The 26237-nt window shown below is 43.5% G+C and overlaps 1 protein-coding gene across 5 annotated transcripts in view; it reads left to right on the top strand.

Annotated features, from left to right (window-relative positions):
* USP32 (ubiquitin specific peptidase 32) overlaps window positions 1-26237 on the top strand; it is a 71460-nt gene that overhangs the window by 18880 nt on the left and 26343 nt on the right. For all 5 annotated transcript variants that reach the window (XM_074557301.1, XM_074557297.1, XM_074557299.1 and 2 more), the window contains exons 2-9: window positions 5998-6125; window positions 9479-9584; window positions 10105-10223; window positions 13061-13220; window positions 20876-21007; window positions 23392-23499; window positions 24248-24363; window positions 25083-25145. In XM_074557301.1, the coding sequence (XP_074413402.1) occupies window positions 5998-6125; window positions 9479-9584; window positions 10105-10223; window positions 13061-13220; window positions 20876-21007; window positions 23392-23499; window positions 24248-24363; window positions 25083-25145 (932 nt within the window). The remainder of the gene's footprint in view (window positions 1-5997; window positions 6126-9478; window positions 9585-10104; window positions 10224-13060; window positions 13221-20875; window positions 21008-23391; window positions 23500-24247; window positions 24364-25082; window positions 25146-26237) is intronic.

Genomic DNA, 26237 nt, shown 5'->3' with positions numbered 1-26237 from the left:
TGAAACTTGGTTTTGTTACTGGAAGCTGTCAGGTGGATTTTTAAGGGTTTTCACACAGTATCCAAGTATTGAAACTTGGTTTTGTTACCTGGTCATTTCTGTAAGTGGACAGGTGGATTTTTAGGGATTATCACACAGTATCCCAAGTATTGAAACTTGGTTTTGTTACTGGAAGCTGTCAGGTGGATTTTTAAGGGTTTTCACACAGTATCTAAGTACTGAAACTTGGTTTTGTTACCTTGAATCGACCTCACAGTCAAAAAGTCACTTGTGTGCTCTGAAGGTGTGAAGAATGAGATGTGCAGGTGGATTTTTAAGGATTACTACACAGTATCCAAGTATTGAAACTTGGTTTTGTTACCTGGTGATTTTTGGAAGTTGTCAGGTGGATTTTTAAGGGTTATCACACAGTATCTAAGTACTGAAACTTGGTTTTGTTCCCTTGACTCAACCTCAGAGTCAGAAGGTCCCCTGTGTGCCCTGGAGGTGCAGGATGAGCCGTGCAGTTCCATTTGAGTCCCTGTGCCTGCAGTGGCTCCTGTTAGTGGCAGGTGGGATTGGAGATGCTTTTTGCTGTGCTCACCCCCTCAGACTCCTCCCGGGCAGTTGTCAGGGTCTGTGTTCCCCTGTGCTCCCCTGTGCTCCCCTGTGCTCCCCTGTGCTCCCCTGTGCTCCCCTGTGCTCCCCTGTGTTCCCCTGTGTTCCCCTGTGTTCCCCTGTGTTCCCCTGTGTTCCCCTGTGTTCCCCTGTGTTCCCCTGTGCTCCCCTGTGTTCCCCCGTGTTCCCCCGTGTTCCCCCGTGTTCCCCCGTGTTCCCCTGTGAGTGCAGCACTCTCAGTGTGGTGGCTGCCTCCTGTGTCTGACAGCAGCCTGTCAATGCTCCTCTCAGAGGTGTTTGGAGACAACTGGCTCCTGCAAGTGTTTGGGGAATCTGTGCCTTTGGAAAAAGTGAATATTCCTCATGAAAGGACTTCAGTCAGTGGAGGAAACAGTGCAGGAGACAGGCTGGTGTCTAAGGCAGCATGAAAAACCCCTCTGTGTTCTCTGGCGCTTCCTGTGCGTTGGGCTCGTGGAACTGAGAGAAAAAGGAGCTTCTGGGGATGGGAGTGTTCTAATTTCTGAAATTATTAGAGTTATTATAGTAATAGATGTATTGCTTCTAGAAATGTTCCTTTAATAATTGAAGACTTAGTTTTATTTCCTCTGAAAATGCCGTCGTGTTCTATCTCTCTTGAATAATTGGTGCTTTGGTGTTGGAATTCTGAATTCAAATATTTTGCCTTCCAGACTCATAGTAAACATTGATAATATCTTTGATTTATGCTCTGCTCATTTCAGTTGTACTTTCATGTGCATGGATCTAAATGTATAATGAACTTATCTTTACAAAGCTTTGCAGATGATTTGAAATGGGCAGCATCAGTCATTTGGATGGCTCCTGGGGAAGGGATGGCAGTAATTACCTTGCCTGTTATTCCATGACCTTTTTTGTAGTTTCTGTATGCAAACAATAATACTGAGTGGGCTCTGGCAATAATAATTTGCTTTTGAAATGTAACATGGGCTGGCAGTATCAACTTATCACCCCTATTAAATACACTGATGGTGCAGTTCTTTCTGAAGGTCTTGGGAGTATTGCTGGACAAGTCTGGTTCCCAACCTTCTCCTCACCTTGGCTGGCACTGCAGTCACTCCCATGGGTTATGGGAGGAGCATTTATATGGGATTTTCCTGCTCCTGAGCACTGGAGTGCACACTGGGCAGTCAGGGTGCTGAAATGTTTGTGTAGAAACTTCTGCCAAATAACCCCAAACCAGACTGGATTCAATGGTGGGGAGATGGAAGAATTGAGAGAGAAGAAACCAGAGCACAGTTTATTTTTTTTAAAGATATGTGTGTATGAGCAGGCATATAAAAACTGCAAAAAATGAGAATAATTTAATCCCATAACTGTTGTTGGGTTTAGTTTAGGATCCAGGTTGTTGGCTTTGCTTTGCCCAAATTACAAAGGCAGGAGTTTCCCCTTTCCATGATCCTGAGCAATCCCAACACTCATTGAATTTGGGGAGTTTTCCCTGGTTGTGCTTATGGGTGATAGGAGGTGAAGCACCTCCCTTCATCCCCTCCTGGTTTGGGATGTTAATGTGAAATAAAGGAATTTAAACACCCTGTAAGCCAGGTAACAGAATGAGGCCAACATTCCTCTGCCATGTAATTACAGCAGGCTGGTTTCAGTCAAACAAGAGATGTGCTAATGATAATCACCACTGTGCTAATTGATAGCTCTGGTGCTGTGTGGGTCACGCTTGAGCTTTGTCTCTCAGATACTTTGATTTTTTCTTTCTTTATGGTTAGAAGTACCCAGAATCTGTAATATAATTGTGAGGAAATATAACCCAATTTCTGTTTTTACACAATTGTTAAGTGGAGCTAACATCTGTTTCAGTGTTGACTCGGATTAAAATGAGGGAGGAATGTTTTAATGTGATTTACTTTTAAGGATTGATTTTTGCTTTTGATGAATGAATTAACTGACAAGGAGAAGTTTTACTGAGTGCTGGATGAAGCCCTCGAGTGCTCTGTTTTATTTTGGCTGACAAAAAGCTCCACAAGCCTTTGGCCATGGCAGTGTTTGTGTCTGGCTGCTGATAGCAGGGTAAGGAAAATGCCTTGCTATAAATGCAGTGACACAGCTCCCGTGTGTGGCATCACTTCCCTGGGCTCTGCATGGCAAATTCCTTTTTCTGCACCTCAGGAACTTGCACAGGTCCTGTGCCATTCCCTGCAGCCTGGCTTGGGACACAGGGCTTGTTTTGTTCCACGAGATCCTCCCCTTCTATTGGAATAGGAATCCCAATATAACCAGTTAGATTGTGCCTGGGCCAGTTCTGACCCTCGCTGCTGGGCCAAAGGCAGCACTGTGGTGCTTTACCCCAGAGATACCTTGGCTGCTGGAGAGTGCAGCGGGGCACTGAGCAAGTCCAGGCTTGTCAGGGACTCCGTTTACCTCAGGGGAGAGAGCTTCTGGTGATGGTGAAGAGAAGGAAGGAGTGGATTCTGCTGGAGGGTTGCGAGATGTTTATTCCATGGGTACAGAGGTCTGACCCGGAGCAACTGCTGCCACCAGAATTAACCTTTTAAGCTCAGGGCAGGGGAGGGGACAGGTGAGCCACCAAGCAGGTGAAGGGGCAGGGTCTCAAGGGACTGGGGACACCTATACAGGCCAATGTCCCCCAGGCCTGAGGGACCAATCACACGATGCCTTGCTGGTATGTTAGCCTGATTGACAGGGTATTGGAATATGAATCCCAATATAACCAGTTAGATGGTGCCTGGGTCAGTGTGACCCTCGCTGCTGGGCCAAAGGCAGCACTGTGGTGCTTTACCCCAGAGATACCTTGGCTGAGAGTGCAGCAGGGCACAGACGCAAGTCCAGGCTTGTCAGGGACTCCGTTTACCTCAGGAGAGAGCTTCTGGCCATGGTGAAGAGAAGGAAGGAGTGGATTCTGCTGGAGGGTTATATCCAGATGTTTATTCCATGGTCACAGAGGTCTGCACCGGGGCAATTCCTCCAACAGAATGGAGGCTGCATGGTCTGATTGACCTTTTAAGCTCAGGGCAGGGGAAGGGGAGGGGACAGGTGAGCCACCAAACAGGTGAAGGGGCAGGGTCTCAAGGGACTGGGGACACCTATACGGGCCAGTGTCCCCCAGGCCTGAGGGACCAACCACACAACGCCTTGCTGGTCTGTTAGCCTGATTGACAGGGTATTGGAATATGAATCCCAATATAACCAGTTAGATGGTGCCTGGGCCAGTTCTGACCCTCGCTGCTGGGCCAAAGGCAGCGCTGTGGTGTTTTACCCCAGAGATACCTTGGCTGAGAGTGCAGCGGGGCAAGTCCAGGCTTGTCAGGACTCCGTTACCTCAGGAGAGAGAGCTTCTGGTGATGGTGAAGAGAAGGAAGGAGAGGATTCTGCTGGAGGGTTATATCCAGATGTTTATTCCATGGGTGCAGAGGTCTGAGCCGGGGCAACTGCTGCCACCAGAATGCAGGCCACATGGTCTCATTAACCTTTTAAGCTCAGGGCAGGGGAAGGGGAGGGGACAGGTGAGCCACCAAGCAGGTGAAGGGGCAGGGTCTCAAGGGACTGGGGACACCTATACGGGCCAATGTCCCCCAGGCCTGAAGGACCAATCACACGACGCCTTGCTGGTATGTCAGCCTGACTGACAGGGTATTGGAATATGAATTCCAATATAACCAGTTAGATGGTGCCTGGGCCAGTTCTGACCCTCGCTGCTGGGCCAAAGGCAGCACTGTGGTGCTTTACCCCAGAGATACCTTGGCTGCTGGAGAGTGCAGCGGGGCACAGACGCAAGTCCAGGCTTGTCAGGGACTCCGTTTACCTCAGGAGAGAACTTCTGGCCATGGTGAAGAGAAGGAAGGAGTGGATTCTGCTGGAGGGTTATATCCAGATGTTTATTCCATGGGTACAGAGATGTCTGCACCAGGGCAACTGCTGCCACCAGAATGGAGGCTGCATGGTCTGATTAATCTTTTATGCTCAGGGCAGGGGAAGGGGAGGGGACAGGTGAGCCACCAACCAGGTGAAGGGGCAGGGTCTCAAGGGACCAGGGACACCCATAAGGGCCAATGTCCCCCAGGCCTGAGGGACCAATCACACGATGCCTTGCTGGTCTGTTAGCCTGATTGACAGGGTATTGGAATATGAACCCCAATATAACCAGTTAGATTGTGCCTGGGCCAGTTCTGACCCTCGCCGCTGGGCCAAAGGCAGCACTGTGGTGCTTTACCCCAGAGATACCTTGGCTGCTGGAGATTGCAGCGGGGCACTGAACAAGTCCAGGCTTGTCAGGACTCCGTTTACCTCAGGAGAGAGAGCTTCTGGCGATGGTGAAGAGAAGAAAGGGAGGATTCTGCTGGAGGGTTGCGAGATGTTTATTCCATGGGTACAGAGGTCTGAACTGGGGCAATTCCTCCACCAGAATAGCGGCCGCATGGTCTGATTAACCTTTAAAGCTCAGGGAAGGGGAGGGGACAGGTGAGCCACCAACCAGGTGAAGGGGCAGGGTCTCAAGGGACTGGGGACACCTATCCAATGTCCCCCAGGCCTGAGGGACCAACCACACGACGCCTTGCTGGTATGTTAGCCTGATTGCCAGGGCACACTCAGCGAGGGGGAAGGGAGAAGGGATGGACACACCTGGGAAGGGACCGGAAGTTTAAACCAGGACATTGCAACACACCACAACACCCTTTTAAACCCTTCCTTAGAAAGTTGCTTTGTGCTTGTGCAGCCTCAGCAGCGCTGCTTTCCAGGAGCTCCTGGAGTGGGATGGCATCACATTGACACCAGTGCAGGTGTGAACAGGTTTGAGCAGGTGTAGCTGGCAAGCAGATCTTGGCTGTGCAAGGGGATCTTGGGGTAAGAATTCCGTGTAGTCCAACATTTTATTCCTGCTAAATCACACCTCACTGCACTGTCTCATGAACTTGTGGTGATGATAAAGTATTTTATTTGTTTTAATACAGAAAGGCAGACTGGTTAATAGATGGAACTGCTTGAAAGATGCTGCTCTTAATAATATTCACCACTGTTGGTTGCAGATAATTTCCCTGGCTTGCATGCAATGCAGAATTGATCATAAAGCTGCCTCATTTTCCTTTGTGTGACAAGAATGGTGCTGAATTTAGAACAAATTACAATCCACTATTGTAGTCAGAAAACTTAGCAGTGAGCTGTTGTTGCCATTGATGGTAACCACAGGTCTGCTTCCCTTCTCTCTTTTCAAGCAAGATTAGATGATTAGATCTCATTTTCCCACTCTTTAGGGGAAATCATGCATTTAATTTCTTGGTGTCTTTTTATTGTAAAGGTAAACGTAAGGAGTGGAGGATTTTGAGATTCCTTGAGCTGTTATCTTTCTGTAACATCTTTACTGACCAATTTTTTTTTTCTTTCCTCTGTTCTCAGTTACAGACATAGAACTGAAGAGGCTCAAAGATGCTTTCAAGAGAACTTGTGGCCTCTCCTATTATATGACCCAGCAGTGCTTCATCAGGGAGGTTCTGGGTGATGGGGTCCCTCCCAAAGTTGCTGAGGTGAGCTGGGAATTGCTGCTTTCCTGGGAGCCAAAGGCAGGGATGGAGGGCACCTGGATCTGCTGTGCACACACAAATGTTGAGGAGTTGATTGAATTGTTTCCTGTTTTTATACAACATCACAAAGCACCTCTCTGCCTGGAAATGGTGTTCCAGTCCTGGATCCTGGCTCAGGGACGTGCTCCCAACCCTGTTAATACCTGGTAGATGACTTGGAATAAACCTAAATATCCAGATGTAAATTTGGGCAATTAAAAGACTGGGAATCTCTAACAAGACCATAATAACAGATTTTATTTACTCCAGAGATGCACTTGCTGTTGGTTCCTTTGAGATTCCATTGGCTGTTAGTTTGTTTTCTAAAGATGAATCTTTACAAGCTCTTAAAAATAAATTTGCTCATAACAGATGTATGAATGAGCTGAAAAATAGCCAGAATCAAAATTTACAACATAGATATAAACATATATCTATCTAAAAAATAAAATAGTAATACCATCCTATGCATAGTCATGTTTAAAAAGTTATTTTGTTTTGGAGTTGTTTTGGAGTTGCCCCTTTCTTGAGAGAGATATCAAAATATTCTTGGTAGAGAGACAAAGATTAGGCAGACCTTTCAGCTGATCCCTTGCTCCATGTCATTCCCAGTCACAGCCTCTATTTTTGGCACCCTCAGAGCTGTTGACCTCAGAGGACGGTGCAAGTCCCCAGTTTTATTTAGATAACGTGAGTGCTGAAGTGTTGCATTGCTGAGGGTTTTACACTCTGGCAGAGTTCCCTTTCCTCAGCTTCATCTTTCCTCCATTCTTTTCCTCCCCTTTTTCCCTAAATTTTGGCAAAGAGGATGATACTACTTTACTTCTGTAAACAGTTGGCTTTTTTTGTGGGTGTTCAAGGCTTAGCAGGAGAATTTGCAGTGGAAAAGGAGGGGTCTGATTTGCCCAGAGCTTGAAGCCTGTCTTCAGCATGAATTTTTGAGTTTGAATGTTGGTAACCCCTAAGATTAAACAAAAAATGTATCTTGGTTTGAAATAGTATAAAATATTGAGAATTTTATGTTCTGTGTTACCTTCTACCTTTATATCCCTTTCATGTATTAAGGATTAATTTACTGATTTGGTCACAAATAGAGATTCTGGGGGTTCAAATTCTGCTGCCTGGTTTTTATTTTATTTTTTTAGACACAATTTTGGTGATGATTCTCTCTTTTAACACTCATGATGGTTACAGAGCAGTTCTTGGTTTCCAGGTGGTGAAATAAAATTAATGGAAGATTCCTAATTGGTTTTTGATGGCTTCTCATCAGAACTCATCTCAAAATCCGAGTACAAATTATGATGTACTTGTAGCATTCATACTCAGTATCAAATCTGTGAGCCTGAAAACTGAAAATTGGGCCAAAATTGGGACTTGAGTCAAGGGATGCTTTGTAATTCCTGGCTTCAGGATGGGGAGAGGCAGGCAAAGCCATTAGGCAGCTAAAAACCCTGAGTTTTCAGCCCTTCAGTCACTAAAGCTGATATTTGGAGCCTTGGAGCTGGGCTGTGGGCTCTGCATGCTGAAATAATGGATTTCCATATCTGAGGAGAGAGAGGCCTTCAGGAATTGGTTAAATTAAAAACACAGGAGTTTCAAACTGGACATGAAACAGAGAACTGAAACCAGTGGAACTTTAATCCAGCGATTTGGGTGATTGTCCTGCACACAAAACATTTTTTAAATGTTCAGGACAGCAATGTTCTGGGAGGATCCCTTGGGAGAATGGGGTTGAAGATATTAATAAAAGGGAATTTAGGGATGTGTCTGTGGTGTTAAACTGCAGGAAAGCTGCTCAGGTGGGGAAGCAGGAGCACAGCTTTGGCTTTTCAGTCTTGTTATGCTCTTCAGTTGCCCATGAAACAGAACATGTCAGGCTTAAATTTTATTTTAAAAAGTACTCTGTGCCTTATAATGATAGTGAATTGTACATTCTGAAATGCAGATTGCTGTCATTCTGTCTGGGTGGGGCTGGTTTAAGTAAAGCTGCAACAGCATTAAGTCATTTTGGAAGACACAAAATTGCATCACATTTTGATGGTGCGTGTTATTAGAAGTTTTCCAAATGCCACACCAACATGAAAAAATGTGGAGAAATGATGTGTTACATGACTAAAACACTATTTTATAAGTGTTTATAAACTCTTTCCAAGGAATGATTGAGCAGCTAAACTCCAAGCAATTCCATATATTGAATACTGATCCACTGGACATTGTCCATGGAATTCCTTTCCTCTGTTTGTCTCATGAGTAATCCTTGTGTTGTGTTGAAACAATGTATAAATGTAATGTTTGCTGCTCATCTGCTATCACAGCTGGGATGTACAAAGTTCAGCCCGAGTGAGTGGATATTTCAGCTGCGTATTTAAAAAAAATAACGATTCCAGTGTAAAATGAAGGTAAATTGCTCACATGGGCAGTGTAGCCTTGAAGGCATTTGGTGAAGACAGAAGACATAAAAAGTGTGGAATTCAAATCCCTGCCTTGAAGCCTCTGCAATTGTTGTGTCCAAACAAAGCACAAACTCAGTTTCAATAATTCAGCCCTTCAAGCATTTGTGAGTGGATTAAAGGAGAGGAACAGAAGAGGCTGATGGGAGCCCCTGTGGCAATGGAAGTGTTTGGGTGGGATGGCAGTGGGGCCCAGAATGAGATCCTGCTGTGCATGCATTGCAGACAGGTTTCAGTAGTCCAGAGGGATGGATGGATGGACAGACAGACCAGGAGAGGGTTCCTGCAGGTGGCCCAGCACTGCTGAGGTGTCTGAGGAGCAGCAGTAAATCTGGTGCTCCTCTCTGTGCCAGGTGTTCCCTTCCTGCCCCCACAGCACTGGGAGGCTTGGCCAGCTCTGGACTGGTTTTGTTTGGGCACTCCCAGTCCTGGCTTAGCTCTGACTCTGCTGGAAATCACCCTGAGGTGGGGCAGGGACTCCCAGGGCTCTGGGGTTCCCCTCCCTCTGCCAGCCTGCCCTGGGCATTCCTGCTGCATCCCCTTGGTGCCCTGGGCATTGGCAGAGCCCAGCCCTGATGAACAAATCTGGGGAAACACCACGAGCAAGTGAGGAGTGCCTTCACTGGAGGTTCTAATGTGGAATTTTTATATTGCTGTTCATGACTTGTACCTGTGTTTCACTAAATAAAGGCTGTTCAGTACCAGAAGAGCTACAAAAGGGAAACACAATTAAGAATTGAAGTTCTTTAGCTGAATGTGAAGTGATTAGCCCAAAAACCACATAAGGTGGAGCCTCAGTGTAAGCCGCTGGTTTTACTTCTGACATCTCTGTTGGTTCTGGTTAACTTCTCTGTTTCGTTCTTCCAGGTTATCTACTGTTCATTTGGAGGAATATCCAAAGGGCTGCACTTCAATAACTTGATAGTTGGATTAGTTCTACTCACAAGAGGCAAAGAGGAGGAAAAAACAAAATGTAAGTTGTGTAACTTAGTAACAATGAGACAGAGGATTGTGAGTATGAAGTGTGACCATTTTACAGTGAAGATGGGATTTTTGGAAGCATTTTTAGCTGTATTTTTGGAGATCAAGTGCACTTTTGTTTTCTATATTCATCAAAATGAAATATTTGCCAAGTCATCATGAATGTCAGTGTTGGGATGCTACAGAAAGCCTGATGGTCTCTGTGTGTGGGCAGAGGAAGGAGGATGGCATTGATATTTTTCAAAAAAATAGAAAACAGCTGCCTACTGACTTCTGTTGTTTTGTCTTCCCTGTTAATCTCACTTGATAAAACTCATTTTTATTTTGACTAAAGTGGTAAAAGAAAAGGGAGGTCTTGACCTAAACCTTGTGGAGCTGTATTGACCTTGGATCAACCCAAGTGTTCAGTCCTTTAGCTGTTGCACAGCCTTTGACATTCTCAGCCAGTTATAGACCTTGCACTTGAAAAATGCCACTGCCACAGATGTTTACACATATTTCTGTTTCCCCAGATATTTTCAGCCTCTTCTCTAATGAATCTGGGAGTTATGTGGTCCGTGAAGAGATGGAGAAGATGCTGCACGTGGTTGATGGGAAGGTCCCAGAGTCACTCAAGAAATGCTTCTCTGAGGTGTGTCATGCACCTTTCCTCCTGCTGCAGTTACAAAAAAGTCAAGATTCCATTAAGTAGCTTCTTTTTCTTACTCATGCACCTATGGGAACAAATTTACCTTGTTGAAATGGAGTAAAAGCTCCTGGGGTTTTGTGTTGTGGTATTCATGTAATTTGTATTGATGGGAGCAGTATTTGGTGTATAAATTCTGTGTGCTCCTGTACTCACTGTGCTCCTTGGAAAGAGATCATTTCCCAATGGGAATCCTGTCATCAGGTGAATTTAAATACTAATATTGCTGGTGGGAACTTTGTCATTAGTGTGAACATTTTATTGCAATCAGGGAAGAAATCTAGAACACAGAGAAATCTGCACCCTGGATTTAAAAATGCCTGACAGCCATGGTTGCTTCAAGATAATAATTTTATATTATTGCTTTTGTTTCATTTTCCTGCCAGGAGCTACAACATTTAATTATGCTTTAAGTTGTTTGAGAGATGCAATCTTTGTGCAGCTTGCTGAAGTCCTCCTCTAAAGCAGAGCATTGGTGCTTTCCTGTTCATAGATGATTCTTTGTCTCCAGGGATCCTGATGAATTTTCAGGGGTTTCTGCTTGGTTTGTTATCAGATGACTAAAACCAGCAAATGTGAGACATCATTGTACATTCCCCTGGCAAAAGGATTGACCAGATTGACTGGGAGCTTTAATTGTGGCTCTCAGGTTACTTAATTAGTTCAGATTTGATTGTGCTGTGCTGGAGATAGCTCTGGCTGTGGGCAGTGCTGGGCCAGACTCTGCCCTGGCTCTGGGGCAGTGATTGCATCCCTGAGCCCTGGCTGCAATGGAAATCCTGATTCCCCTGCCCTGCAGCTTCTGCACTGCCCCTCAGTGCCATTTCCCATTTCTGCTCTCCCATCAGTGTGCTGTGATGAATGGCACCCTCCACGTTAATTGCAACTGTCCAAGAAATCCAGAAATACTTCATGAAGCCTTGCAGGAAGATGAGTATCAACCTGGGCTTCAGAGCATTTTCCTGTTCAAGAAAATGCTGCATATTGATTTTTGTTTTAAAATGAAAATGTGTAATAACCCACTCAGCAGGATTTACTGGGCTCTTAATCATCCATGGGCATTGCTGGAGAGTGGGAAAGTTGAATGTTCCTGCTGTGGGCCTTCCTGCCTGCCTGCTGGAGGATGCCTTTGATTTCAAGGGTGATGTTTATAGGCACTTGTGTTCATCAGAATTATTGCATCTGCTCAGCTAGAAATAGAAGTTTTAGAATATATCTGAGTTTTCCTTTTGTTTCTGAAATACAGGGGGAAAAATCAGTGGTAACTGCATTGCTCAGGTTCCACCATCATTCAGCTGTCATCATTGCTTCAAATGCTTTCTTCCTCCTGTCCAAAGTTTTTCTGTTCCTCTTCATTGTCCTTCCAGGGAAAATTGGAGTTTTAATGACCCAGCTCTTGCTGCCTTTACAAAGAGCAGTGCAAAAACAAGAGGAAAAGGGTGGAACAGAGAGGGAGAAAATGTTCTTTTTCTCTTGATCCAAACTGTTGGAGAAATGGAAGAATAAGAAATCAAAGTGAGGGTGGGCAGGGCCTGGCACAGGGTGCCCAATGCCAGCTGGACAGGGCTGGGAGCAGCCTGGGACAGGGGAAGGTGTCCCTGCCATGGCAGGGGTGGCACTGGAGGGGCTTTAATGTCCCTTCCAACCCAAACCAGTCTGTGATTTGTTGGATGCAAATATAAAACTCTTCAGTCTAGAAAAAGAGGCATAAAAAGAATGAGTATCTGGAGCTGAAACAACTCCCTGCAATGGGAATAGGAAGCAAATGTTTCAGCAGTGTGGTGATGAGCCACTGGAGCAGCCTGGCAGAGGGAATATAGTGAATTTTCAATTTTCTGCACTTGGCAGTTGCAGACAGTCCGTGGCCAAATGCAAATTGTTGGATTCTGTAGAGATGTAATTCAGTGAAGTTTAATGGTCTGTGATATGAGGGGAGTTTAAATAATCAATGACTTGAAACCTCTTCCACTTTGCAGACCCCTGTTTATTTCCCCTGGAGATGAGAATCTCCATATAATGAGTTTGTCTCCTGATAATGGGTTTGCTTTTATTTGAGGTAGTTTTGTAGGTCCTGTAGAAATTAGTCTGCTGATCCCCATGGTTTCATGGCCACAGCTTGGCAAGGAGCCAAATAAATGGTTTAAACAGCCCTGGAATTGTGTGAATGTGGAGTTTTTCTGTGTTCCTGAACAGGGAGCTGCAGGGGACAGGGAGTGAGGAGATCCTGGCAATATCATGTTCATTTTTATGCTCCAGTGTGGATTTTGGTCAGTGGAGGCAAAAAATTCAGTGATAAAAAGTCCCCATGTTCCTGCAGTAATTAATCACAGCATCAGTTATTCCCAAATCAGATTTTTCTCTGTTGTTTGTATACCTGCACAGATAGAACAGAATGTTTATGATTTTTATAGCACCTGTTTTTTTTGGTGCAGCAGAGCTGGTATCTATAATAATACATTTAAATTCATCCAAATAACCTCTGCTCTTTTGAATTGCAAGTAACCATTTTTCTTTTCATCCCTTTCACCTGAGGTTCAGAGTAAATGAGTTTCCAAAGGCCACATTGAGTAGGTGGCTGAAATGCAGAGAGAACTTGAAGTTAATTTCCCTCCCATTGCTGTTTCAAAAGGAAAGGCAAAAACAGGCATGGCTCCAAGCAGAAAAATTACATTAGCACTTATTTTTCTAGGAGATTGTCCCAATTTTTTGTTCATACAGCTGGATGGTTCCTGTTTACCTGCAGAGAGAGAAAAACAGCTCCCATTTTCTGGTTTTTCTTGCAGGGTGAGAAGGTGAACTATGAGAAGTTCAGGGTTTGGCTGCTGCACAACAAAGACGCGTTCACCTTCTCGCGGTGGCTGCTCTCAGGAGGGGTCTATGTCACCCTCACTGATGACAGTGACACCCCAACCTTCTACCAGACCCTGGCTGGAGTCACACACTGTGAGTAAAGGGGCTTCTTGTCCTGCACACCCTAAAAAAATCCCTGCCAGGGTTCACAGAGTTGTTGTTCATTGAATCTCCCTGCTCTGCCATGTCGGGTTCAGTGAGAGAAATTCCTTCTCTGAGCTCATCTCTTCTCTGCTGGCATGTGAAATGTTGTGTGCAAGGACACTGGGTTGTTATTTTTAAGAGATAATAATGCTGAGGCTACAACACTTCTCTAGAAGTGGGCAAACTCTAGAAGTGGGCAAACTCTAGAAATGGGCAAACTCTAGAAGTTTGCTACCAAGCAAGCTAAAAAAAAAAATAATTTCTGAAGTGGTTGGCTGGTAATACTGGGTTTATTTTTGGTCTTTATATAGTGGGTTGTAAAACTACTGAGAGAGTTGAGAAAATAATATTTGTTTCAAAAATAAGTGTTACCTCTTAATTTGCTTTTCCAGTAAAATAAATCATATTCCTGGCATGTGGTAGAATTAACTAAAGAGAAGCATCCTCAGGAGTTGTCTCCAGAGAAGAAGTGCTTCCTTATGTCTATGTTAATGTAAAAGAAGGAACAGCTGGTTTTGAAATTAAATCCAAAAGCAAAAGGCTGATAAATGACACTTGATGTAGCAGTGTAATGCAAGCATGCATTCCATCCCTCAGGAGGAGGGGGTGCTTCTGGAGGTATCAGGGATCTCAGCACTCTGGTTGTGGTTTTGTGCTCTCGTGGATTTTCCTCACATTTAATCCTCTCATGGTGGGTTAATTGAATAAAGCAACACACCCTTGTTATCCTCTTGGTTTTAAAAGTGGGCATTCAAACTCTTTCCTGACCATCTGAAATGAAAATGCATAATGAAGTCAGGAGTTTATGAACAGGTAATTTATTTGCATGACATGGAAGGGTGAAAGGAGACATTGGGGTTACAGAAAACCACTGAGTATTCTGAGGTCTCACAGAAATGGGGAGAAAGAGGAATGTGAAAAAAACCCCAACCCTCTGAGTGTTCTGGGAGAGATCTTGACCTGTGTCAAACTGAGATCTGCTCTTTTTTGTGCTTTGAAGTTGAAACTTTCAGAACAGCTTTTACTGAGCTTTTCACAGAAAGTTTATACTGAAACTCAGGTTTGGAATTTAAAAAATAATTTAAATGCAACATCTACTGTTTTAATAGATTTTATTTACTATTTATTGTTGTTCTCAATTCTGGTTTTGATATCCCTGTCACTGGTACCATTGTGTCAGAGCTGGCATTGAGCTTTTCAGTGAATTCCAGAAATACATGGAGGTGATGCTGTCCACAGAATTGGAAAGTTCATGGGACAGTTATGTTTGGACCTCTAGATAAAATTAAATTTTACTGAATTCCCTTGTGATTTACAACAGTGTAGGAATCTCATCCAACAGATGCAAAACTAAGGAAAATGTAAGTGCTTGAGCACTTGGAAGTCATTTCAGCCTAATCAGGTCACTCCAAAGAGTAAGAAACTCAGCACAGAAGTATTTTTAACCCAGCTGAATGTGTCAAACACTGAGAGCTGCTGGAGCTGGTTCTCAGTGTTTTTCCTGGGGGAATGGTTGCCTTTGGAAGGACCAGGAAGTGAGATAATGTTTGGTAAACTGAGGCAAGCACCATAACACAGAGAAAGGAGGAAAGGTTTCCACTTTGTTCTGTCATAAAATGCAGAGTAATTTGTGCCACTCCCTGTGCAATCAGGGATTTCTCAGTCCTGCTGCATCTCCTGGCACAGGCCCAGACCCCTCCCCAGCCTGAGCTCACCCTCTGCTTCCCCTCCAGCTCTGGGACAATGTCAGAGCCTGAGAAATGGCACTGATAACCAGGGGAAGTTATTCCCTGGCATTTAGGAACAGCCCCATTTCATGCAAGGCATCAGTGACTCCATTTAAATTTGCTTAATGAGCCAGGCTAGCAGGGAAACAAAGGAATACTAATTTTTCATTTGTAAATAGCATTTGTTTTGGTGTGCAGATGACTTTAATTACATTTCTCAACACATAATTAGAAGTGAAATTTTAAAGTTACAGGAAGTTGCACACACTTGCTGCTTTTAATCAAATTTTGTTCCATTTCACTGAAATCAGAAATATGAATAATTTTATTTGAAAGCTGCCAAAATAGGTGGCCTTTGTTCCTAAAAAGCAGTGCCAGGGGTATGGATTTGTCTTGCACCTGAGGAGTGACCAAGTAGCAGTAGTTTGGATTTTCTCAGTTCTGTAGTATGGTCACATGCATTTAAATTCATTATATATATATATATATATATATATATTTGAAGCCATCACATTGAACAGCACTGTGGTGGAGTCTGTAAATCCCACATTTGTGTCACTCTGACTCAGGGGACACCTCACTGATTTCCTTCATTTAGCTGGAACTGTTTTTTGTGCTGCAGCATAGGTGCTGGGTGCCTTTTTTATGTGTCATTTTGGTGTGACTCAGTGTCATGCAGTGGGCTCAGACACTCAACTTTCCAGCCCTTTTCCATGGGGAAAGTAATTCTGTTCATCAGGTTGCTGGTTTTGAACTGACAGAATGTTTAATTTGAACCTTTTTGTCACCCAGTCCTTGTGTCACTGAGTTCTGATTAAATAACATCCAAATTCCCCTTTGACTGGAGGAGATTCCTGTGTTGTCAGAAAAATTCACCTTTTCTTTCTGAGAGCTCTCACCCACCCAGAGCAGTTCTGACTGCAATCAGTACAAACAATTCTATTTTAGAATATGCATTTATCACTATTTAATAAAAAAGAGAGGAGTTCAGGGTGGCTGAAATGGGAGAGGAACTTTTGGAAACAGCATAAAATCCAGGCTGGCATTGTCAGCTCTGGGGAGGATGGGATGGGAGGCAGAAAGCCAAGAGCAGTCAGGGCATTGGAAGGCTGGGGGTTAAATTGAAATCCATGTTCTGCAGGGGCACCCACTGCACAGCTGCCGTGTGGGGAGGGCACTAAAGGAATCCTGGGGGTTTTGGCTCTGGGGAATTTGCTTGGCAGGGCTGGTTCCATTCTGTGCTGGGAGAGTGTGGGATCTCAGGATCTGAGTCCTGAGGTGCTGAGCCACCGAGAGCACCCTTGGGGGGCTCGGGAGTCCTGGAATGTTCCAGAAGTGTCTGGTGGCTGGACTTTGATCCCACACAGGAGACGACAAGGATGAGGGCTTCACCGGGGTGAATGGTGAAGGGATCAGTTAATTAGAGAGTGAAACACAGGGTTTAGGATTTCTGTACAGGGGGGTTTAGAGAAGTAAGATGGAGGAATTGGGGCGTGTCCTGTCCTCCTTCTTCTTCTTCTTCTCCTCCATCTTCTGTGGTGATGGTGGCACTTTGGGATTGGTCATTACTGAAAGTGCACCGGACAATAAGAATAAAAGGTATTGGGGAAAAATGATAAATATTGTACACATTACAATGGGTATAAAGATAGGTGACTGTCCGGAGGGCAGCACAGTGTGCTCATGGCTGGCTGCTGAGCAGAGCTCTGTCGGGCTGAAAGAAAATCTTTTAGATAAACAATTAATAAACACAGAGACCGAAAGAAGAACTGAAGCCTCTTCTCGTCCTTTGATACGCGGCTGCCCCAAGGCCACCCCGGGCCTTTCCAGGCCCCTCAAACAGCCAAAAACCCGACAGGAGAGGAGCTCCTGGCACCTCCCTGCTCCCACCCTGAGGCGCTGCTCCCCCTCACTGTGCTCTGGGACACCGTGTCTGACACCCAGGGATCTCCTGGCTCAGGGTTTGACATCCCCTTCCCTGTGTGCTTGTTTTTAATCAGCCAGAGCACAAAGATGAAAGTCTGACAGCAGCCCAGGCCAATAAGTAAAAGCCTTGGTGTCACTTAATCTGTATTTTGCCACTTGTTATCCTCTTAGTTCCAGGCTATTTTATGTCTTGCAAAGCAGCTCTGAGTCCCAGAGTGTTCTGGGGGTTAATTTGGAAGGCACAAAGGAGAGTTTGCAGTGAGCAGCAGTGTTTGGTGTCACTTTGGAGCACGTCCTGGTGAGCAGGGAGCGAGCCAAGGCCTGGGAAAATGTTGGGAATATGGTATGTCTGTGCTGCTGTGAGCCAGACAGGATTGTACCCATAGGTGGGTAAACCTTGAGCTTCTCTCATGTACTGCAATACCCGGGGAATTGTGGTGCTATGAACAATTGTAATAAGCAGTGGCTGGAATGAAAGCATGCTTTTAAATTTGTTTTCTAAGGTAGATTATTCATGGCTTGGTATCTGTGGAATATTTTAGAGGGGCATTTTGTGGGAATGGCATTAAAATGGAACGTGGGGGTTTAGTGTTTATCACTGCCATGCACCTGCCTGTGGATCAACGTTCTAAATTAACTCATTTTTAGTAGTTTTACAGTTTTAGATGATACTTTGATTAAAAATGTTTATTTGTTCTTCCTTTACAAGAAGAGGACTGTGCTTCAGTTGTTTACTTATTATCCCTCTGAATATATTGGTCTAATTCTTAGAGAATTGAACAAAAAAAGTATTCATAGTTTTAGAGTTCTGAAAGCTTTTCATATTTCTAATGGGCAAGTGATGAGGGAGACATAAATCAGCATGTGGTAGTAAACTGCTTAAATTTCTCAGGTGTATCATGTCCATGTGACCTCAAATAATCATATCATGTATTTAATTACCAAAATGAATAATTACTTGGCCTAGAAAGCCTGTGTGTCCTGAGGTTTTGGCCTATATTGTGTCTATAAAATACATCTTTTTCAATAATCTGAATGAAAGCCCAGTTTACAGTTTGATGTGATATGGACAGACATTAGGGAAAAAAGTATTTATTTTGGAAAGATACAATCTTTTATCTGTACCAGCCCTCAGTGGAATGTGGTGTTTGGTCATGCACACTGCTGGGTTTGGGTACTGAGTGTGGTGTGCCTGTCCCATGCTTCACTGAACTTCAGTAACAAATATGATTTTCTGTATAATCATCAAGTGCCAGAGATTTCTTTTAGTTTGCCCTCATGGAGGAATAGATGGTGCACTGCATATCCTGAGACTGATTTACAAGATTATGTGAAAAGTTAGGCAGGAGAAATCAAATTATGCAACAGCTGCTGCTCAGCTGCATTTGAACCTCCCCGTGCTGCAATCCAAGAATGGCTGCTCCCTTTGCCCACTGAATGGGTGCAGTTTGTTACAGCTCTGAATGAGAAATTGTCTTTTGTCCCATTTTTACTCATGGTTAACCTGATTTGTGAAAGGCTAATCAGTGCTAAGAATGTTATTTACTGCATGGTTTTACTTTCTGAAGTGCTTATGCAGAAAGTCAGTGCAGTTGGGCTAGAATAAAAATGTGACACTTGTGCTAACACTTAGCAGCTGTTCTGTTAAAGGTGATTATTTGAAAATTCTCTCTCCTCAAGTGACCATGATGTCAGTTCATGTGAACACAAACACAGACAAGATGTTTTGTGATAACCTTTCTTTTCTGAGCTGAAATAACAAAACAATGGAGTTACCACTGTAGAAACATCTGTGAAGTACAAGCAAAAAAAAAAAAAATCAGAATACAATTAACTTCTACTGGAGGTATTTGAGAGAGGTTCTCTGGCAAAATACAACATTCTTGCAGTTCTTAATTACTAAAGGTAAATATTGCACCTGCCAGAGAGAGGTTTCTGCAGATTTACTCTGCAGTGAGGACAATTGGAGCTTCCTGCTGGCTTTTGAATATTCTCAGTGTTGCATCACTTGAAGAATGAAGTGCAGCTCACACATTTGTTATTCTTCCTACTTACAGAGGTGGATTAAAAGGAAGCAAAGTGTTTTACATGGTCATGCACAAGAGAACATAAATAATCTTTTGTGTTTGCTAATGAGAGCAGTAACGTGGAAGTGGAATTCCTGTAAATGGCAGCACCAGCTCCCCTCTCCCTTTGTTTGGGGAGGGGAAGAGCCCTGGGATTCTCCTCACATCTCTGATATTAAAAGAAATAATTCCTCTATTCCTCTTTCTTGATTCTTAGTAGAATATTATTCCTTCATAAATCTGGATTTCTGCTTCCTCATGTACTGGGGACAGACTTTCAGTGGGTGATAGGACATGGGGAAATGGGTTTGAACTCAGGAAGTTTTTGTGGTGGATTCCTCATCCTGGAAAGCCCAGGCCAGGCTGGGTGAGCAGCCTGAGGCAGTGGAAGGTGTCCCTGGAGGAGCTGGGGTGACCTTTAAAGGTCCCTTGCAGCCCAGGTAACTCTGTGATTGCAGGGATGGTAACAGAGCAGGGTTGGTCCCTCAGGAAGGAGGGAGAGGAGAAAGGAAATGGGTTTTTCTCCTGGCTCAGCTCTGCCTGTGTGCCTGCCCTGAGGGACGGGGGAGGCAGGGCTGGGGCTGTCACCTGTGCCCTGCTCTGAAGGCACTCAGCAAAGGGACATTTGGCACTGATGTCCAAAACACCTGGCAGGGAAATGCAAACCCTTCCACTCCCCCAACTCCAGAGATTTTATTCAGATTTCCCCACTCTTTGCACTGCTGAGGCTTGTGTAAGTTTGGTGCCTCACACGATGCTCCTGCTGGGCACTTCCAACCCCTCATGCTCACTGCAGGTTACCTAAGTTCCTATTTTAAGTAAATTACTGCCACTAATGACAGAAACGGGCAAAGAAATCAATAAAATTTCAATTTGACACAACTTTTTAGATGGAGCCCTTCAGTTCTTAAGCCTTACAGGATTATTATTGTTTCTGTGGACTAAACCAGGCCAAATAGCTCAAGTTAAACCTATTAGAAAACTGGCATGGATTTAAGGGCTCAGAACCATCTGGGAATGAGATCACACGTAGTGCTTCTTAATATAGACAGCTTTGTCATTACAGATCTATTTGAGAACCAATTAATTGGCACTGACCTAAAGCACTGTTGTGACACACTTGCATATGTAAAAAGGTTAAAAGTATTGTTGGGCAGAAATTTAATCTTGTTTTATATCTATATATATATATTTAATTTCAAGGATAAAGCATAAAGAGAGCATTTGTATAGAATGTTTTGAAGGAAGACACAAATTCTTCCTCTGGCTATTTTTATCCATCCTTGCACCTTGTTTTATTTCTTGGGTTTGGGGCTTTTTCCCTTTTTAAATTGACTTTTAAGTTCCTCTGCATTGTAGGTTTGTGTGGCCATTCCCCAGTGTTTACTGTATATTAAATAATTATAAATAATTCTATAGTATAAATAATAAAGTGAAGCAAACTATTTTATATTTGGAAAAAAATAATGCTGAGATACAACATTTAAATGCCACATTAAAATTTTGCCTTATTACCGTATAAAAAAGTTAAAAATTTCAAATAGGATTTTTTTAAGGGCAGCCAAGTACTGCATAATTCTTTTCCATAAAAGATCTGGATTGTTTTTTTTTTTAATGCTACTTCACATATTTTTTGAGGATTTTAATATTGAATATCCTGGGAAAGGAAGCCACTGCACATAAGCTGCCTGTTCAAATCACCAAAGAGAAATAGGTGAAAAATGGGAAAAGTTAATTTCTGGGTTTCTGCACACTTGTGATGATGTTATTGATGGTGAACTCCTCGGTGGCGGATGGGTGAGAAGGTTCTGTGGCCAAGGAAGGTAATTTATTAATTTCTCTCTATTTATTTCATGGATTTCTTTCTGTTGGTTTGGTTCTGCAGTGGAGGAATCCGACATCATCGACCTGGAGAAGCGCTACTGGCTGCTGAAGGCTCAGTCCCGGACCGGGCGCTTCGATTTGGAGACTTTTGCCCCCCTGGTGTCGCCCCCAATCCATCAATCCCTGAGTGAAGGTATGGGGAGAGCACCCCACCCAGCTGGGCTGGCTTTGGGGCTGCCTGCTCTGAAATGCCCTTTCAATGCCAGGACAGAATCCCTTCACTGGAAAGAGGGAAAATCTCGATTTAGTGGAAATCTGGGATGCTGAAGGAGGTGTTGCATTGTTATCAGTTGGTAGGAAGTATGGCAGGTTTTATGTAGAAGTTGCCCTGTAGTTGCTTAAAATTATTTCTTAAGATTCTGTAAAGACAAAATAAACTGCTGGGCCTGACTGAGAGAAAACTGAGCATTTTAAACTGACAAATGGGAGTTTCAGCTATTAAATGACACCTCAAGTGTGCAAATCAGCTATTGTATCATGCAGCCAATGAAACACTCCTCCCTGAAAAGTAAATTAAGGAAGATTTCATTCAGGAGACTCAGGAGATTTGCAGGTTGTTATTTCTACTGACAACCAAACTGGTCTGTCCTGTTGAAGCCACTCTGGTAATAACTGGAGCTGTCCCATTGCCATTTGCTGCATGACATGGGGACATGCAGGGACATTCCACTTGCACTCCAGTTCTGCTCTGCAGTCCTGGAGTGACAATTTTATTATTACCAAAAAGTTGGCTTTACTGGTTAGTGGCAGCAGTAAGTAACAAAGGGGAAATGCAATGGTAAAATGGTAAATAAAATCTGCAATGGTAAAAAAATCAGAATTTATGTCCATTTCTGTAGGGATGTATCCCCACATCCTTTTTTTTCCTGAATGTCTTTTATCTACTTAGTGATTTAAACTTACACAGCTGCTGTGGGGAAACTTGAATGGTTTCTGCTCATTCTTTCCCTTCTGTAGAGTCATTGTTGCTAAAAAAAATATAAGTTATGGGATAAATAATGCTGAATGATTTGAACTCTTAAATGCTTTGAAGGCTGGTGGCTACAGCTCTTAACTCAGGGCCAAATTTGCAGTGCAGTTCAGTGATTTCCACAGGGATTTCTGTTCAGTGATTTCCACAGGAATTTCTGTTGAGTGATTGTCACAGGGATTTCTGTTCAGTGATTGTCACAGGGATTTCTGTTCAGTGATTTCCACAGGAATTTCTGTTCAGTGATTGTCACAGGAATTTCTGTTCAGTGATTTCCACAGGGATTTCTGTTCAGTGATTGTCACAGGGATTTCTGTTCAGTGATTTCCACAGGAATTTCTGTTCAGTGATTGTCACAGGAATTTCTGTTCAGTGATTTCCACAGGGATTTCTGTTCAGTGATTGTCACAGGAATTTCTGTTCAGTGATTTCCACAGGGATTTCTGTTCACTGATTTCCACAGGAATTTCTGTTCAGTGATTTTCACAGGGATTTCTGTTCAGTGATTTCCACAGGAATTTCTGTTCAGTGAATTCCACAGGGATTTCTGTTCAGTGATTTCCACAGGGATTTCTGTTCAGTGATTGTCACAGGGATTTCTGTTCAGTGAATTCCACAGGAATTTCTGTTCAGTGATTTCCACAGGAATTTCTGTTCAGTGATTTCCACAGGGATTTCTGTTCAGTGATTTCCACAGGAATTTCTGTTCAGTGATTTCCACAGGGATTTCTGTTCAGTGATTTCCACAGGGATTTCTGTTCAGTGATTTCCACAGGGATTTCTGGTCAGTGATTTCCACAGGGATTTCTGTTCAGTGATTTCCACAGGAATTTCTGTTCAGTGATTTCCACAGGGATTTCTGTTCAGTGATTTCCACAGGAATTTCTGGTCAGTGATTTCCACAGGGATTTCTGTTCAGTGATTGTCACAGGGATTTCTGTTCAGTGATTTCCACAGGAATTTCTGTTCAGTGATTGTCACAGGGATTTCTGTTCAGTGATTGTCACAGGAATTTCTGTTCAGTGATTTCCACAGGGATTTCTGTTCAGTGATTTCCACAGGAATTTCTGTTCAGTGATTTCCACAGGGATTTCTGTTCAGTGATTTCCACAGGGATTTCTGTTCAGTGATTTCCACAGGAATTTCTGTTCAGTGATTTCCACAGGGATTTCTGTTCAGTGAATTCCACAGGAATTTCTGTTCAGTGATTGTCACAGGGATTTCTGTTCAGTGAATTCCACAGGGATTTCTGCCAGGCACGTGGGAAGGGCTGCCCATTCAGGTTCTCTCCATCACTCATCACAAGGAGGGTGTGAGGAGCAGGCAGCTGCTCAGAATTCTTGATTCCCTCCCCACCCCTGGCTGGATCAGCCATCCCTGAGACATCTAATTCACCTTTAAATGGCCTTAGTAGTGCTTAATTACCTTTATTACACTTAATGAGAGTAAATGACAATGTTTGTGCCTCTCCTGGCCCATGAGCCCTGGGGGAGGTGCAGGGTGCCTCTCTCAGGTGCAGTAACAGGAGATGCTTTTGTGGTTTGCAGGTTTGTTTAATGCTTTTGATGAAAACCGAGACAATCACATAGATTTTAAAGAAATTTCCTGTGGGCTCTCAGCATGTTGCAGGGGACCCTTGGCAGAGAGACAGAAGTGTAAGTATGCAAAATTTAACTGTTAATTTGGGCAGTTTTTCAGTTTGAACAATGAGGTTTAGTTGTTTTCACCTTTTGACGTTCTTTTCCCACTGAACAAGTCTGTGAAAAGTGACTTTAAAAGTTTAAAAAAAACCAGAGGAATTTTAAATATCAAGGTTTCCTTTTATAAAGGATGATTAAACCTAATTCCATGTATTTTACAGTGATTCCATGTAAATTATCTAACTGGGGAAAGCTACATTTCAGAAGTTATTTTTTCAGTGTTCTGCATTTTGAGGCAGAAGTGTGTATCTCAATATAGAAAGTGCAAACACTTAGCTACTCATTATCTATAATAGCAAACAAATGTCCTATTTGATTGTCTTGTGGTAAATAGCATGTTGTGGCTTTTCACTGCCCAGTCCCAGCTGGCTCCCTGCAAGGTTCCTGTGTTTTCAAACACTTTTTGTTCCCTACTTCTCCAAAACCACATTGCTGCAACTTCCAAGCTGCAATTCCCTGGAAATTTGTGGATGCACACGTGTTCCCTGCTAGGTCCCCTCAGCCAACACAGCCAGCAGAGCATTGCAGGGGTGTGGGGTTGAGTTTGGGGCACAGCTGCTCCATTTCCTCCCCTCCACACGTGCATCCCCCTTCAGAGCTGTCAGCAGTGCATCAGCTGCTCTGCAGCCTCAGGGGCTGCAAGGAATAAAGCAACAAGAGTTGTGCAATGCTTCTGACAGCAAAGTCCTTCCCTTTTCCTCAGTTTGCTTCAAGGTGTTTGACGTGGACCGAGATGGGGTCTTGTCCCGCACCGAGCTCAAGGACATGGTGGTGGCACTTTTAGAGGTCTGGAAAGACAACAGGACAGACAAGATACCTGTGAGTGGTGCTGGGGTTGGTTTCCTTGTGTTTCCTGAGCCATCCTGCCAAAGGAGCAATGTGCATCTTGTTTGGGTGGGGGTCCCTGAGGTACAGGCTCCCCTCAGCTGGGGAGGGGGAGGCGTGGCTGTCCCTTGCCTTGCAGAGATGTCACCTGTCCCAAGGCAGGGTTGGGTTAAATGTGTGTTCTGAGCTGTCCAAATCCCAAAGTTGGGTTAAATGTGTGTTCAAATCCCAAGGCTGGGTTAGAATGTGTGTTCTGGCCTGTCCAAATCCCAAGGTTTGGTTAAATGTGTGTCCAAATCCCAAGGCTGGGTTAGAATGTGTGTTCTGACCTGTCCAAATCCCAAAGTTGGGTTAAATGTGTGTTCAAATCCCAAAGTTGGGTTAAATGTGTGTTCTGACCTCTCCAAATCCCAAGGTTTGGTTAAATGTGTGTTCTGACCTGCCCAAATCCCAAGGTTGGGTTAAATGTGTGTTCTGACCTTCCCAAATCCCAAGGTTTGGTTAAATGTGTGTTCTGAGCTGCCCAAAGCTCAGTGGTCAGTCTTTAATGTGTGTTCTTTTATATAAAGAAAGGTACAAAAGCACAGATTTTTTATCTGGCAGCCCTTGGTCTGAATTACTGAGAGTTTCCAGCATCTCTTACAGTTTTATTTTTATTCTGAGCACATCCTGCTGGGAGACTTTAACTCTGATTTCTAATCCTTTTGTTGAAGGAGTTGGACATGAGTTTGTCTGAAATTGTGGAAGATATTTTACATGTGCATGATAACACAAAGGTAGGAATTTGCTGTTCTTCTCTTGTCATTTTTATACCCCAGCATCTTCAGTTTATTTACAGGGAAGTGCTTTCTTTAGAGCAGAGATGTGTCAATAAAAGAATCTTTTTCAAGAAATGTCAGTTTTCCATTAAAATTTACCAGGTTGTTCTGTGAAAGAAAGGATGTGTTTGAATTTTATAAGCCATTTAATAGATGAAGCTAAACCCAAAATGCATAATCAGGTGAAATTAATTGGAAGCCTGCACTGTTTGCAAGGCTCTGCTGTGCATAACTAATACCAGTTTTAAATCTGATGCTTGACTTCTGTTCTGGGGAAACTGTTCTTTGTTTCCTGTTAAAATTGATCTTGAGGGAGAGTGCAGAAGTTTCTCTTATATTTTATGCTGTGTCAAGACACATTATCCTGCTATGGAAGCATCTGTCATGACACAGCAGAAAGTCCTGGTGGTTTATATTGTGCTTTAAATGTAGCTGGGTGTAAATCTGTAATTATCTGTAATTCTCCTCCTTGCTCTCTGGAAATAGGAGATTTGGAGATATCCACAAAAAAAAAATTGTTGAAGTTGCTTCCATTATTTCATCCTTTGCTTCACTAATTGGGAAGAGTGTCTGGAAACGATAAATAATTTATTAAAAACTATAAAGAATGTCTAGAAATGCTTAATTATGTGTGTGAATAGTTGTCTTGCCTGCTTGTACTCCAACAAAGTGGTGGGCAAATACTTTATTGTAATTCTTTAATTGCCAAAGCAGTGGAGATTGTGGCTTCTTTCTGCTTCATCCTTTGAGGTTTTTATTGTTTGGCTTCTTGAAAGAAAGGGCAGTACAGCAGTCCTGAATCCACAAAGGGTTAAAAAAGAAGATTTCAGTCTTCAGGGGATTTCTTTTAGTGGCATCATCAGTGTAGTGCTGGAAAGAGCTGATGGTGCAGTAATTACATCAATTATTTAACCTCTTTTCATGTGTTAGCTTTGACCTGGGTTAACTCTGGAGAAAATGGTCTGGAAGGAGAGGCAGAGTAGCTGGCAGTGCTGTAAGATTGGCTCTGAATTGTAGTGCCAGACAGAAGCAGCCTGATCCCCTCAGTGA

The sequence above is a fragment of the Zonotrichia albicollis genome, chromosome 22 (genome assembly GCF_047830755.1).
Source record: "Zonotrichia albicollis isolate bZonAlb1 chromosome 22, bZonAlb1.hap1, whole genome shotgun sequence".
NCBI classification, from domain to species: domain Eukaryota; kingdom Metazoa; phylum Chordata; class Aves; order Passeriformes; family Passerellidae; genus Zonotrichia; species Zonotrichia albicollis.
The sequence above is the reverse complement of the archived record's forward strand: the minus strand, read 5'-3'. Positions and strand labels throughout refer to the sequence as shown.